General features: G+C 42.1%; 1 protein-coding gene across 1 annotated transcript in view; it reads right to left on the bottom strand.

Annotated features, from left to right (window-relative positions):
* Positions 1–3,156: 3,156 nt before the first annotated feature.
* Positions 3,157–12,773, bottom strand: part of ACE2 (angiotensin I converting enzyme 2) — a 41,753-nt gene continuing 32,136 nt past the window's right edge. Inside the window, exons 12-18 of the mRNA XM_006835610.1 lie at positions 12,227–12,349; positions 11,510–11,682; positions 10,793–10,851; positions 6,806–6,906; positions 5,454–5,570; positions 4,406–4,600; positions 3,157–3,265 (exon numbers count right to left, since the gene is read on the bottom strand). Of these exons, the coding sequence (XP_006835673.1) occupies positions 3,157–3,265; positions 4,406–4,600; positions 5,454–5,570; positions 6,806–6,906; positions 10,793–10,851; positions 11,510–11,682; positions 12,227–12,349 (877 nt within the window). The remainder of the gene's footprint in view (positions 3,266–4,405; positions 4,601–5,453; positions 5,571–6,805; positions 6,907–10,792; positions 10,852–11,509; positions 11,683–12,226; positions 12,350–12,773) is intronic.

Raw genomic sequence — 12,773 nt, 5'->3', positions numbered from 1 at the left:
CAGGATTCCATATATTAAATATGTTTCACACGGAGCAAAATTTTAAAAGATGTTAAGTCTTAAACCTTGTTGTTGTTATGTATCGTGGAGTTGGTTCCGACTCACAGTGGCCCTGTACAGGGTTTCCGAGGCTGTACATCTTTATGGGAGCAGAAAGCCTCATCTTTCTCCCACCTAACAGCTGATAGTTTTGAACTGCTGACCTTGAGGCTGGCAGCCCGACTCATAACCACTACACTACAAGAGCGCCTTTCTTAAGCCTTAACCATGAACAATTATGACTTAGTATCACCATGGCCTCTTAGCTCTAGAATTTGTTAGATTGTTGCTTTTTTAATCTTTTGAAATCTTTGAATTGTAGGCTGTATGGTTTCTGACTAATTTGATAAGTGAGAGTCCCATTTCATTCTTCCATCTTGATACAAAAGGTATAGAAGTACTATTTAAGCATTCCATGGCTCTTGTAGAGGGGACTTGTAGAGGATTTTCTGCTACTGGCTCATGGATTATTGAACTCTTTTGAAACACTCATTTGTCTTGTCCATAGCTCCAAAGAAGGGGAGAGAAAATTATCTAGAAGATACCACTACAATGAGAAACAAAATAAAACCCATTGCCGTTGAGATACAGAGTCGAACTGGTCTCCGCAGGATTTTCATTGATGGTGGGCTCCATCCCCCAACCTTCTGGTTAGCAGCTGAGTGCAAGCCATTTGTGCTACCTGGGCTCCTTACCATGAAAAGCCACTGCAGTTAAACCTGGCTGCTTTCATTTTTGTGATTTCAGATTACTCTCCATGGAAGAACCTATAATCTAGTAATCTGTGACGGGAGAATATCAAACACACATAGGTCTTCAAATCATGGGGAATAATTGAGCCATTTGTCCATTAGATAAGAAGCCCTGGTGGTGCAGTGGTTAAGTTATTGATTGCTAACCAAGTTTGGTGGTTCAAGCCCACCAGCTGCTCCAAGGGAGAACGATGTAGCAGTCTGCTTCTGTAAAGATTTACACCTTTGGAAACCCTAAGGAGCAGTTCTTCTTCTTCTGCAGGAATTTTATGAGCTGGAATGGACCCAGCAGCAATGGGTACGGGCCACTAGGTTTTTGCAATTTGAATAACAAAATTGTCTCATTGTTGCGAAAGCAACTAACCCAGAATGCAAATTTAAAAAATTCTGTGTCTATATGTAAGCTTGGAAGTATTTATGTTTATAAGACTTAAAATTCATGTTATTTTAGAATAAAGAAAACTATATAGACTCATTACTAAATATAAATGACAATACAAGGGGGCTTACAAAGTTTGTGGGAAAATTCCATTCTTTTTGAATTCTATTTTCCCACAAGCTTGTTGAGGTCCTGTCATATGCGGATTGACTGATTCTTCAACTATTTAGTCAACTTTTAAACAGAAACACCTCAATCATTAAATTTTTTCCCCCATACTGGTCAAACCCACAAACTGCCAGTCATGTTTTGACGAAAATATTCTACTGCAAGATAAGCACCTTTATAAAGCAAATTGAATAGATGAGCAACTATTCAATTCTGCCTTGTAGCACCAAAGCAGTCAAAAAAGCAGTCTAACTGTGCACCACAGGGTTTTTAACGATTTTATTTTCAGAAGTAGACCGCCAGGCCTTCCTTGTGAGGTACCTCTGGATGGACTTAAACCTCTAACCTTTCAGTTAATAGCCAAGAGCATTAACCATTTGTACCACCCTGGGATCCCGACACCCAACTATTTGGCTTCAAATAGCTTTACCGTGTCCCAACGACATAACCTTGAACAAGTTAAACTCTTTGCCTTGATATTCCCATCTGGAAAATGTGGCTAAAGATACTGTGTACCTCAGAAGGTGTTTGGAGGTTTAAACGAACTCTTCTTAGAGTCCTAGTGTGGCACTGTAAGATAAGCACTGGACTGCAAGGTCAGTTTGAACCACTGGGTTGGAGGTTCAAACTCACCAGTCACTCCTGGAAAATCCTATGAAGGCTTATTATGAGTCTGAACCAACTCGATGGCACTTAACAACAACAACAATAACATATGGAGTTCTTAGAGCATGGAAGCATCTAGTCTTGTTATATGAACCTCGGGGCATTAGGGACAAAACCACAAACGTCTAGCTTTCTCAAAAACTGACTCAGGTCTTAACAGGGCTCTTTGTTGGATTAATGCTACAATTATCTTATATAATTATAAATATATATATAAGCCATTTGAGAAGTTGGGTAACCTCCTAAGACCTTTGAGAGGTTAAGGGTTCTGGCTGTCAGATGATGACTCTGTTCATGGAAGTGAGAAGCACACAGAAGTCCACCACGTGAGTACACATGAGGACAGGCAAATTTGTTGTCTGTTTCAGTCTCAGAGCACTACTCAGACACCATGCGCGAGTACAAAAGATTGACGAGATCTGCTGCCCACTTCAGAGCGTGGTGTTCAGTTGGAACTAATCATCCTAGAACAATAGACGTGAGTTTTCAGCAGGAGTCATGGAGGCCCCTAGTGCTAACTTTGTGTTGTCAGGAGGGAAAAGTTGGCCAAGCAGCTTGGAAGTGAGAAGGTGTGATCTACCAACTCCTTTCTGGAATCTCGTGTCTCCTTTAGACATGTTACACTGAAGAAAGCAGGATCCAGTCTAGATGTCATTGTGAAAAGTCACTCTAGTACTTGGATGACATTCACACAAAGCGAGTGTGTCATTCTTTACACATGGAAAACTACGTGTCCTTCTCCATTCCTGAAGCCCTACCAGGTCATTGGCATGGTCCTCACAAGAGCTCCATCCATATTTCACACAAAGCCCAACACTTGTTTGCGTAATATAGTCAAATTTTATTCAATGTAGTTATAGTGCCCTTCCCCCGACCAGCCTGGGAGGCCCAAGACACACCTTCTCTATTATTCTCTGATATCAACATCCCTTTTAGGAAATACAAGAGAAGATAGCTCCTGAGGCAGAAATAAATACTGAAATCACTGGACACAAGGGTGCCCTCTCTGTACTCGCCCTATCTTTGGACGATGTTGCCTCAACAAAGTTACAGGTTTGATAGTTAGTAACATCTTCATAATCTCTTATTTTCTATACCTTGAAATTAGCATTTACATACTGCCGAATTACTTATAGGAATCAGATTAGCTTGCTAAAATGAGGTCTGGATATCATTGGTGCTTTGGAATCCTGCATTGTTCTCTCCTTTACTGATGTCCACGGTGGCATAAGGATTTTCTTCACCGCTTGCTTGCGCTTTCCTGTTTAATAAAGTGAAGTCAGTTTAACACAGTATTGTTAGAATGCCTACGGTCTCCTTTGGACCCCACCAGCCCCAGACATGGTTTCTAGCTCAGAAGTTAAGCACTGGTTTTTCACTTGCATGTCAGTCTTCTTTTATTAGATTATAAACTTCTGAGATACAAGGATGGCATTGGATGCCTTCTCTAAAGAAAGCACTGTGAGCGGTCAGCATCATGGCTGGTTAAGTGTAGGAGGCTGGTTAGGGATTTGGGCTCTGGAGTCAGAGCTAGGGGAAACTTGATACTTCAGTTTGCTTCATCAGAAAATGATGGCAATTAAGTACAGGCAATGAAGGCATGCTAGTAGAGTACCCACCCATCAATCCAATGCCATGAAGTGGATTCCGAGTTATATACTAGAACTACCCCATAGGGTTCCTTAGATTGTTAATATTTACAGAAGCCTCATCTTTCTCTCCTGTGGAGCAACTTTGAACCACAGACCTTTTGGTTAGCAGCACAACACTTAATCCGTTGTGCCACCAGGGCTCCAAGTACCCCCATAGTATCTGTCTGTCATGTATCAGTTGACCAGTCACGGTTGAGTCATTTCTGACTCGTAGTGATCCCATAGGGTTTTCTTTCAGAAGCAGATCAGGAGGCTTGCCATCTGAGGCACCTCTGAGTGGGTTTTGGTTAGTAGTCAAGTGCTTAACCATTAGTGCCACCCAGGAACTCCACCTGGCATATAATCCTCAATCACAATTAGCTGGTATTATTAAGTTTAAGAACTTCAGTAGTCATTGAGCCAATTGTTTCCTCATTTGAAAAAAGCTCCCTATTAAGTTATCAACTTCCAAATGGTAAAGGTTGGGGCAGGACGGCTTTATAATGTAACAACGGGCTTTGGAAATGGGGGTCACATTCCCATCTGTTACTGATAAGCTGTGTGAAATGGATCATTTGGGTTGGAAGGTGGAGGGCAAATGAAATTGAGTCATTTCCAGGGGGCGCATTAGAATATTTCGGTGCAAAATTGTTTAACCAAGTAGCTAGTCTACACCACCCACCACACACTACAGATGAGCTAATTAAGTGCTCCTAAACCTTTCTGTCTTACAGTAGATACACACATCCATCTTAGGAAAGGTTACTTACTTTCTTCGATCTCGGATCCCGGTGGCGATCAGGACGATAATGCCAATCACCACCACTCCCATCACAACTCCGAAAACAATCAGCCAGATGACAACAGGGGGCTCGTAAGGGGGGACCAGTGTCGGCTGAATCCCCACAAACTCCAGGCTGTTGTCATCCAGGCGGAAAGCATCGTTGATACGGCCACGGGACATCCTGTTTGCAGAAGCAAAACACAGCAAAGATACACTTTCTTAGGCAAAAGAAAATTGCGTGTAGCTATTTACTCCTTATATCATTGTTCTACTGTGGCCCTCTTGTAGTGCTGTAGGTCTGCTAACTACAAAGTCAGCAGTTCAAACCCACCAGCCACCCCTTGGGAACCCTACACTGGGTCACTGTGAGTCACAACCAACTCCATGGCACTTGACAACAACACCATCAATTTATCCCTTATATTACTCTGGAAGTGATCAGGTAAGGCTTGGACTAATGGTGTGGTGCTGTAGGATCAGCACTGGACTGCGAACTACAAGGTCGGAAGTTCAAACCCACGAGTTGCTCCTTGGAAACCCTACACCAGGTTGCTATGAGTCAGAACTGACTCGATGGCACTTAACAACAACAACAACAACATCTTAATACTGTGCACTTAAATCATGATGAAATCAAACTAGATAGCCACATCCCTACCATGAAAGATAGGTGTTTTGACTATTACAATATCTTTCAAATCTTACATCCTAGCTTAGGTTTAGCAGCAGTTTCCTTGGGAAATAAACGGGTTGCAAGTGTGTAAATGTACAAATGGTTGACTTTTGCTATTGGTGACTATTGTGTTGTCAAGACAGAGTGAACACAAAGTTTGGGGACAATTTCCCCCATGTTAGAATATGTCCATAGTAACTTGGTATCAAATAATGGCAAAGGGTAATTGAATCCACCTCAGCAGGTCGTACAGACAAGTGTCCATCCATAGTAGGACTTTGCATAGTAGGTGGTGTCACCGGGAGGCAGTATTTGTTAACCCATTCGCCCTTGTAGAGTATGTTTGAAAGTAAAATGTTACCTTATGGCCTCTTCAACTTCAGTTTTAGGAATGATGTCTGACTGGTTTTTCGGCATGGTGATGAAGAACTTGAAGGAGACTCTTGGCTGCTTATCAGTCACGTGTACATCTTCCACTCTGTGGAGAAACAAGAACAACATCTTCCCTTGTAGTAAAGAAACGAAGACTTCCTCTTCCATGAAATAGATGCTAGGGAGGGACCCAGGAGAGGGACTTGGGGTAAAGTAGAGAGAAAGACATGAGCACCCAACCAGGATGGGGGAGGGTGCTTTGGAAGGATGTCATTGTCCAAAAAGCATTCAAATTGCCTAAAGCTCATGACATCAGCCATATGAACTGTGATATGTATCTTGGCACTGTTTGTTCTGACACATATTTTATTTCAGTGATGGAGAATGTCCAAGCAGGCATCATTGACTCCCCTCACCCCGCCCCCCCCCCAGGACTTCTATACCATGGCCACAGTGATGACTTAGGCCATGCACAGATATGCACTTACAGTCCCTTGTCCTGCTCCTTCCCAGAAGACAGTGTCCTATTTTCCCCATGGAAAGGTTATGAGTAGGATTACTAGGTCATGTGACAAAACTATGTTCTCATCTGTCAGAGTGAACCTATTAAAACCTAAGGCAGATTATATCTTCCAGAACTCTTCAATGTGTACCCATTCACTCAGAGTAGAAGTCCAAGTCCTGAGAATGGCCTTGGAAGCCCTTGTGGGCATCTCTGCCTCCCCTTCACCTCATAGTGCCCTGGACCCATCTTCTGTTAACTCACTTTGTCCGAGCCACTCCGGTCTCTTTGCTGTTCTTTCACCGTCGCTTCCTCAAGGTCTTTGTACCTGCTATTCAGTCTGACTGAAACACTTCCCTGTTATCCGCACTGCTGGTGCTCTTTCCTTCAACTCTTTGCTCAAATAATAATGAGGCCTTTTCTGAACATTTTGTTTCAGTTGACACAAACGTACACACACCTTCATATCCACCAGTATTCCTTAATCCCTTTCCTGTTGTATTTCTCTTCCTAGTACTTCTCAACATATTTCTCAACATATTTCACTGGCACATTTTGTGGATTGTCAAACATACACACACATAGAATAGACTGTATGTGATGTAGAATGTACACAATAAAGGCATTGCCATAAGTGGGTGAGAGATTTGTTCATGTCATCTACAAATTAAACCAGCCACAATCATCCCAAAATAGAGAGGCCCAGATTCCAGAATATCAAAGAAGTTTTTACAAATTATTAGGAGATTGTTCTTAAATTCTCATGAAGAATGCATCCTCACACCCCAGAATAAGGGAAGTGCTCGTTGGAGTAACAAGAACCCCGAAAATCAACTCACCCAAAACTGATCGTCTGGTTTTTGACTTTTAAGAAATACTCTCTCATGGCATATGCAATAGACGAGGAGAACAAGTACATTTCATTGGCATTCCATTCATACTGCAAATTCAGAAGAAAGACACTGCTCAGTAGAGCTCATAGGACACACTCAAAAACATGGTGTCTACCACCGTTAGTCTGAATTCTTCTAATATTCCAAGGAGACTTGCTATATTTTTTTTAATGCATAGCAAGTCTCCTTGGAATATTAACAAACACACCACCATAGATTCCAACTCATGGCAATCCCATATGTTACAGACTAGAGCTGTTCTGTAGGCTTGGTTCAAACCACCAGCCTTTAGATTAACAGTCAAATGCAAACTGTTTGTACCACTGAGGACTTTTCATTAACTCAGTGGTCCTCAAAATGGCTCATGAATCTGCATCATCTGGAGGGCTTGTTAAAACACTAAGTGGACCCTTCCCTTAGAATTTCTGATTCAGAATTAGTATCTCTAACAAGTTTCCAAAGGAGCTCTGGTAGCGTAGTGGTTACAAATTGGGCTGCTAATCTCACGGTCAGCAGTTTGAAACTACCAGCTGTTCTGTGGGAGAAAGATGAGGCTTTCTGCTCCCATAAAGATTTACAGCCTCGGAAACTCTGTACAGGGTCGCTATGTGTCGGAACCGACTCGACGGCACTTAACAACAACAACAACAAGTTCCCAAGTGAAACTAGGATGTAAGAATGAATGGGTTCAGTTTGGCTTGGATGTTAGCTGAGTAAACACTCTTAACAACACCAACAACAACAGAGGAGCCCTGCTGGTGCAATGGTTAAGCATTTGATTGGTAATGGAAAGGTCAGTGGTTTGAACCCACCAGTGGTCCTGTGGGAGAAGACATCTGGTGATCTGCTCCTAGAAAGACTAAAAACCCCAAACTCACTGCCATCGAGTCGATTCCAACTCTTAGTGACCCCGTATAGGGTTTCTAAGGTCCATTTGGACTATCAACCTTTTGGTTAGTAGTCCAGTGTTTATCCCTATGGTGTCTCCAGAGCTCCCTGTAAGGATCATTGTTGTTGTTGTTAAGTGCCATAGAATAGGTTCTGGCTCATACAGACCTTGTATAGCGTTTCCAAGGAGTGGCTAGTGGGTTTGAACCACCTACCTTGCAGTTCAAACCAACCTTTGTTATCCAGTGCTAATCCTACGGTGCCACATCAAGACTCCCTAAGAAGTCAACTGGGTAAAAATTGTTGTCGGTATTAAAATGCCATCAAATCAGTTCTGTCTCATAGTTGACCCCATGTAGGGTTTCTGAGGAGCAGCTGGTGGGTTTCACTGCAGTTAGCACGCCAGTGTTTATCGTACAGTGCCATGCCACGAACCTCTGTGGGGCCATCTATTCTGTCACATAAGGCCATCTATTCTGTCACATAAGGCCAGTATGGGTGGAAAATGGACTTGATGGCACTCAACAACGCTTTGACTTCTTTGATAATACGCTTCACGATGAGTATACTATAAATGTAAAAGATGAAGAAGGTAGCTTAAGTTCCAAAGGGAAAGATAACACTTTGTAAACAGCAAGGTCATCTGTTGATGCTTGTTTTTGAAGGCTAAACAAGTGGCTTGTGTGGTTGCCATTGTTCAAGAGAAAAGAAAAAAAATGTGATCTCTATTCTCCAGTAGGTGGCAATAGAGATCAATGAAGGGCACAAATTTGCTTCTCCTTTATCACTCAAGAATTGCTAACATTCATTTCAATTTGTTTTCACCCAGCTTTGGGGAGCAAAATATTGCTTTTTATAATTATAATAAAGTTATTAATACTACTACTAATCAGATTCCCGTTACTATTGTTGTTAAGTGCTATCCTTTTGCTTCCAACTCATAGTGACCCTACATTGAGTTTCTGTGGCTTTATATCTTTGAGGGAGCAGGAAGCCTCATGTTTCTCCTGTGGAGCAGCTGGTGGGCTCAAACCGTAGACTCTGTGGTTTGCAGTCCAGGGCTTATTGTATGGAGCCTTCTGGTTACTATTACTATATATTTATAAAATTGTAAAGGCTGAGTTCTCAAAATAGTGTCAAAGCTCCAATTGTACTTCACCAGGAAATAGCCTAACTTGAGCAGATATTCTGCCCCCACTATGAAGATGGTCTCATCTAAGGTCTTTGGGTGGAGCAAATGGTTTGTTCTTGACTATTAACTGAAAGGATGGCAGTTTGAATCTACTCAATGGTGCGGGATAGGGACCTGGTGCCTGACTTTCATAAGATCACAGTCATTGGAAGCCCTGTGGGACAGGGTTAGTTCTACTGTGAATTACTTGGGCTCACTATGAGTCAGAATCCACTTGCCAGCCAATGGGTGAGTAGGCCATAGAAGATATATCAAATTCTCTGGAGACTATGCACTAACCCCCTCGCACATGGGACAAATGTCAAGACAAAAAGATAATTTAAAATGACCCCAACCTGCTGATTATAATGAAGAGTTATCAGGTCAAGGGAGAACTAATAATAATAAAAATCTGACAGCAAGGGAAATAATACCAGAGACACTCAAGTTCACTCAAAACCAATAGGAACTTGACCGTCAAGAGTTTGGGAAGAAATGCAGCTCCGTTTGCATTATTCATTTCTTCAATGTTTACCTTGAAGTTCAATTATTTTACTTATGGAGTCCTGGTGTGGCACTCTAGGATAAACATAAGGTCAGTGGTTCAAACCCACCAGCCACACACCATGAAAACCCTATAAAGGGTAGTAGCTATGAGTTTCAGAACTGACTCGACCGCACTTAACAACAACGTATTATTTATATTTTGATATCTTATCTATGAAAAATACACAACTACTATTAAGCTCTGGACAATATTTAACCTCCCAGGATAAGGGGATAGAAATACAATTCTGGGATGTATCTGATGCAGGCAACAATTTTCTGCAGTCCTCTACTGCCTTCTCTCCTCTTACCCAACCAAACAGCCTACTTCCTTAGACCAGCTAAGCTTAGACACCTGGCGGGAGAAAGTAGTAGCTGATTGAGGTAATTCACATGAAGATACATAACAGTCTCTTTGGTGACGTCAAAATACTGCTCTTAAGTCAGTGATCCTCAAATGCTGCTGTAATTAGAATCACCTGGGGAGTTTTTGTGCCATTTGATGCCTAACTCTTCATATCACCACCACCCCCAGATTAACGCAATCAGAATCTTTAGGGGGCGACATTCAAGCATTCATATTTGTAAAACTTCTCACGTAGCTGCAGTGTGCAGCCTAGTTTGTGAAACAGAAATCAGAGCATCTCAGTTTTACAGTGTCTAGGAATCACCTGGGGGAGGGAGTCTGCTTAAAATACTGATGGCACAGTTGAGGGCGCAGGTTAGTTAAAGCTTAAACTGGGATTTTGTATCCCAGGTGACGTGGATGCTGCTGATCTATAGAACACACTCTTCGTAGTCAGGATGTAGATGAATAAAATAAACAAAAAGCTATCCATATTATTTCTAAAAACCAACAGTCTCTCAAAATATATCTGTCCTCTTCCTCAAATACAAGTAATGGTGACAAGAATGAATTAGGAAGGTAGGTACTTGATTTTTAAGGACCAGTATAAAGGCTTTCTTATCGGTCTTCATAACACCTTCAAGGCAACGAGTAAGTAGAAAGCAAGGCATGTTGTTGTTAAGTGCTGTCTAGTCAGTACTGACTCATTGCGACTCTATGTAGAGTTTTAAGGAGAGGCTGGTGGGTTTGAACTGCCAACCTTGTGGTTAGCATCCAGTGTTTATCCTACACTGCTATACCAACCAGGACTCTAAGGAATATGTTACCAAAACAAGACAAGCAGAAAGCCAGAATCTGGGACTGCTAATTTTGAAGGGAACCATGTGGCCCCTACCCTTTCCAATCACCTGAAATGGGTTCATTGTGCCCCGTTTAGGAGCAATACATTGAAAAGTAATGGATGAACTAGCCGTGTACTCACCGCTTTGTCTCCAAGAGCAGATTTTAGGCTTATCCTCACTTTGATGGTTTCGTCAGCATCTGATTAACAAGAAATCAAAGGTCACCAGTTACAGATGACAGACTGACCACATGTCTGCACTGCCTTTCCCTCCACTAGATGTCACCTAAGTGCTAATCAAGACATTTCCAGCAAGGTCTAAATCTTAGTTTTAGAAGCTGACAAGTGATAGATGAAGAGTAACTGTTGTCTTAGGGTCTAGGAAGCCGTGGTCCAGTGTGTACACAGAGCGGGTATAGACCACCAAAGGGTCAGAGAATCTCAGAGAAACTTGGAACTCAAGGATGACAGATGGCAGGAAAATGTCAAGCTGCAAACAGGGGGACGGAAGTCAAGGTGTGTTTAAAGCCAATCTGGAGAACAGTTGATCCTCCTACGTCACTTGCTCAGAATGTCACTTGGAGTGACAGTAAAACAAGATAGAATCAAGAAAGAAGAAAGACATACCATCTAGGAAGCAGCAGATTCAACGCAGGAAATTAGCAAAGGAATGACTCAGAATAAAAGCTGTGGTTCAGGTGGAGACAGGATGATTCAACACTCCAAGAGGAAAGTCTCTAGAACAAAGCAGGGTCAATGTAGATGGAAGATCTACTGTTACAGTCCCATGAGCCTGAGGTCAGAGTAGATGAAGGAGAAGCAGCTGAGAGAGCGCGGCAACACGAAACATGTACGCACATGGAGTCCAGTCGGTGTTCCAGCCCACATAAGAGTTTCTGTTCTGCTCAGTCAGCCACTTATACAAGGGTGCAAAGTAGTTAAGCAGTGGGCTCACATCCATTTTATCAGTTCCTACAACACTTTTCAATGCAAAAGTCCAGGGTTCTGATTTTCCAAGGCTCAACATCCCACTATATGAAAAAAAAGAAATGTTCAGGGCCATCTAAAGGATTCCAGATCCGCATCTATTTACATCTATGATCTATGGTTACTTTCTGTTGCTGTTGAGTCGGTTCCGACTCATAGCGACCCTCTATGGGGTTTCTGAGGAGTGGCTGGTGGGTTTGAACCGCCGACCTTTCTGTTAGAAGTCCAGTGCTTATCCTACAGCGCCACACCAGTTTTCTTCTAGCAGATATGAAGCTAGAGCGTGCTAACAGATATATTCACCCCTCACTCTCTCTGCCTTTCCAATGACCACAAAGGGAGCTGTGTAGTTTGGATGTGGAGATAGGAGATGGCTGCTGCAACCACTGCATGATCTTGGTTTCTACCTGATTACAAATTAAACATTGAATATGTGCAAGAGGACATTTTGAAGCCAAACATTTTCTTTTCAGAAAATTTTAAAATCAAACTCAAGCCTAAGGGTGGGAATGACTAAAAGTGGGTGCAGGGGCCTAGTGACGTGGGTGCTAAGAAAGGTTCAATGTTTTGGGGCATTTCTTATCTTACAGCAGCTTCTTCCCTGCTTCTGTGGAATTTGAGATGTCACATTTGTGCAAGGGACCTTCATGTTTAGCCACTTGACAAAGAGCTTCTTGAAACTGGAACTGATAAATGGTTCTTGTGTAATATCTGTCCAAGAGACAAAAAAGTAATCCATTTTTAGTTATCATGGTAGAATCATCAATTTGAGCAAACAATGCAAATCTGCAGCCGAAGTCACCAAAGAGCTACTAGTCAAATCTCTCTGTCCAGAAAGACTCAAACATGAACCTTATTACAAACACACCGTAACTTACCTGTATTTTATACATCAGCTGACAAGCAATTCAATATTAGGTTCTTAAATGTTAACTTATATTTGTAATGTATTGTGCAGATTTATAGCCTTCTCATATGAATATGACAGTTTATCTCATATACTTTGGACACATTAGCAGGAGAGACTAAGCTCTGGAAAAGGACATCGTGCTTGGTAAAGTAATCGTAGTTAAGTGCCACCGAGTCAGTTCGGACTCATAGCAACCCTGTGTAGGATTTCCAAGAAATGGCCGGT

The sequence above is a fragment of the Chrysochloris asiatica genome, unplaced genomic scaffold (genome assembly GCF_000296735.1).
Source record: "Chrysochloris asiatica unplaced genomic scaffold, ChrAsi1.0 scaffold00018, whole genome shotgun sequence".
In the NCBI taxonomy this organism is placed as follows: domain Eukaryota; kingdom Metazoa; phylum Chordata; class Mammalia; order Afrosoricida; family Chrysochloridae; genus Chrysochloris; species Chrysochloris asiatica.
This window is presented reverse-complemented; position numbering and strand designations above follow the sequence as displayed.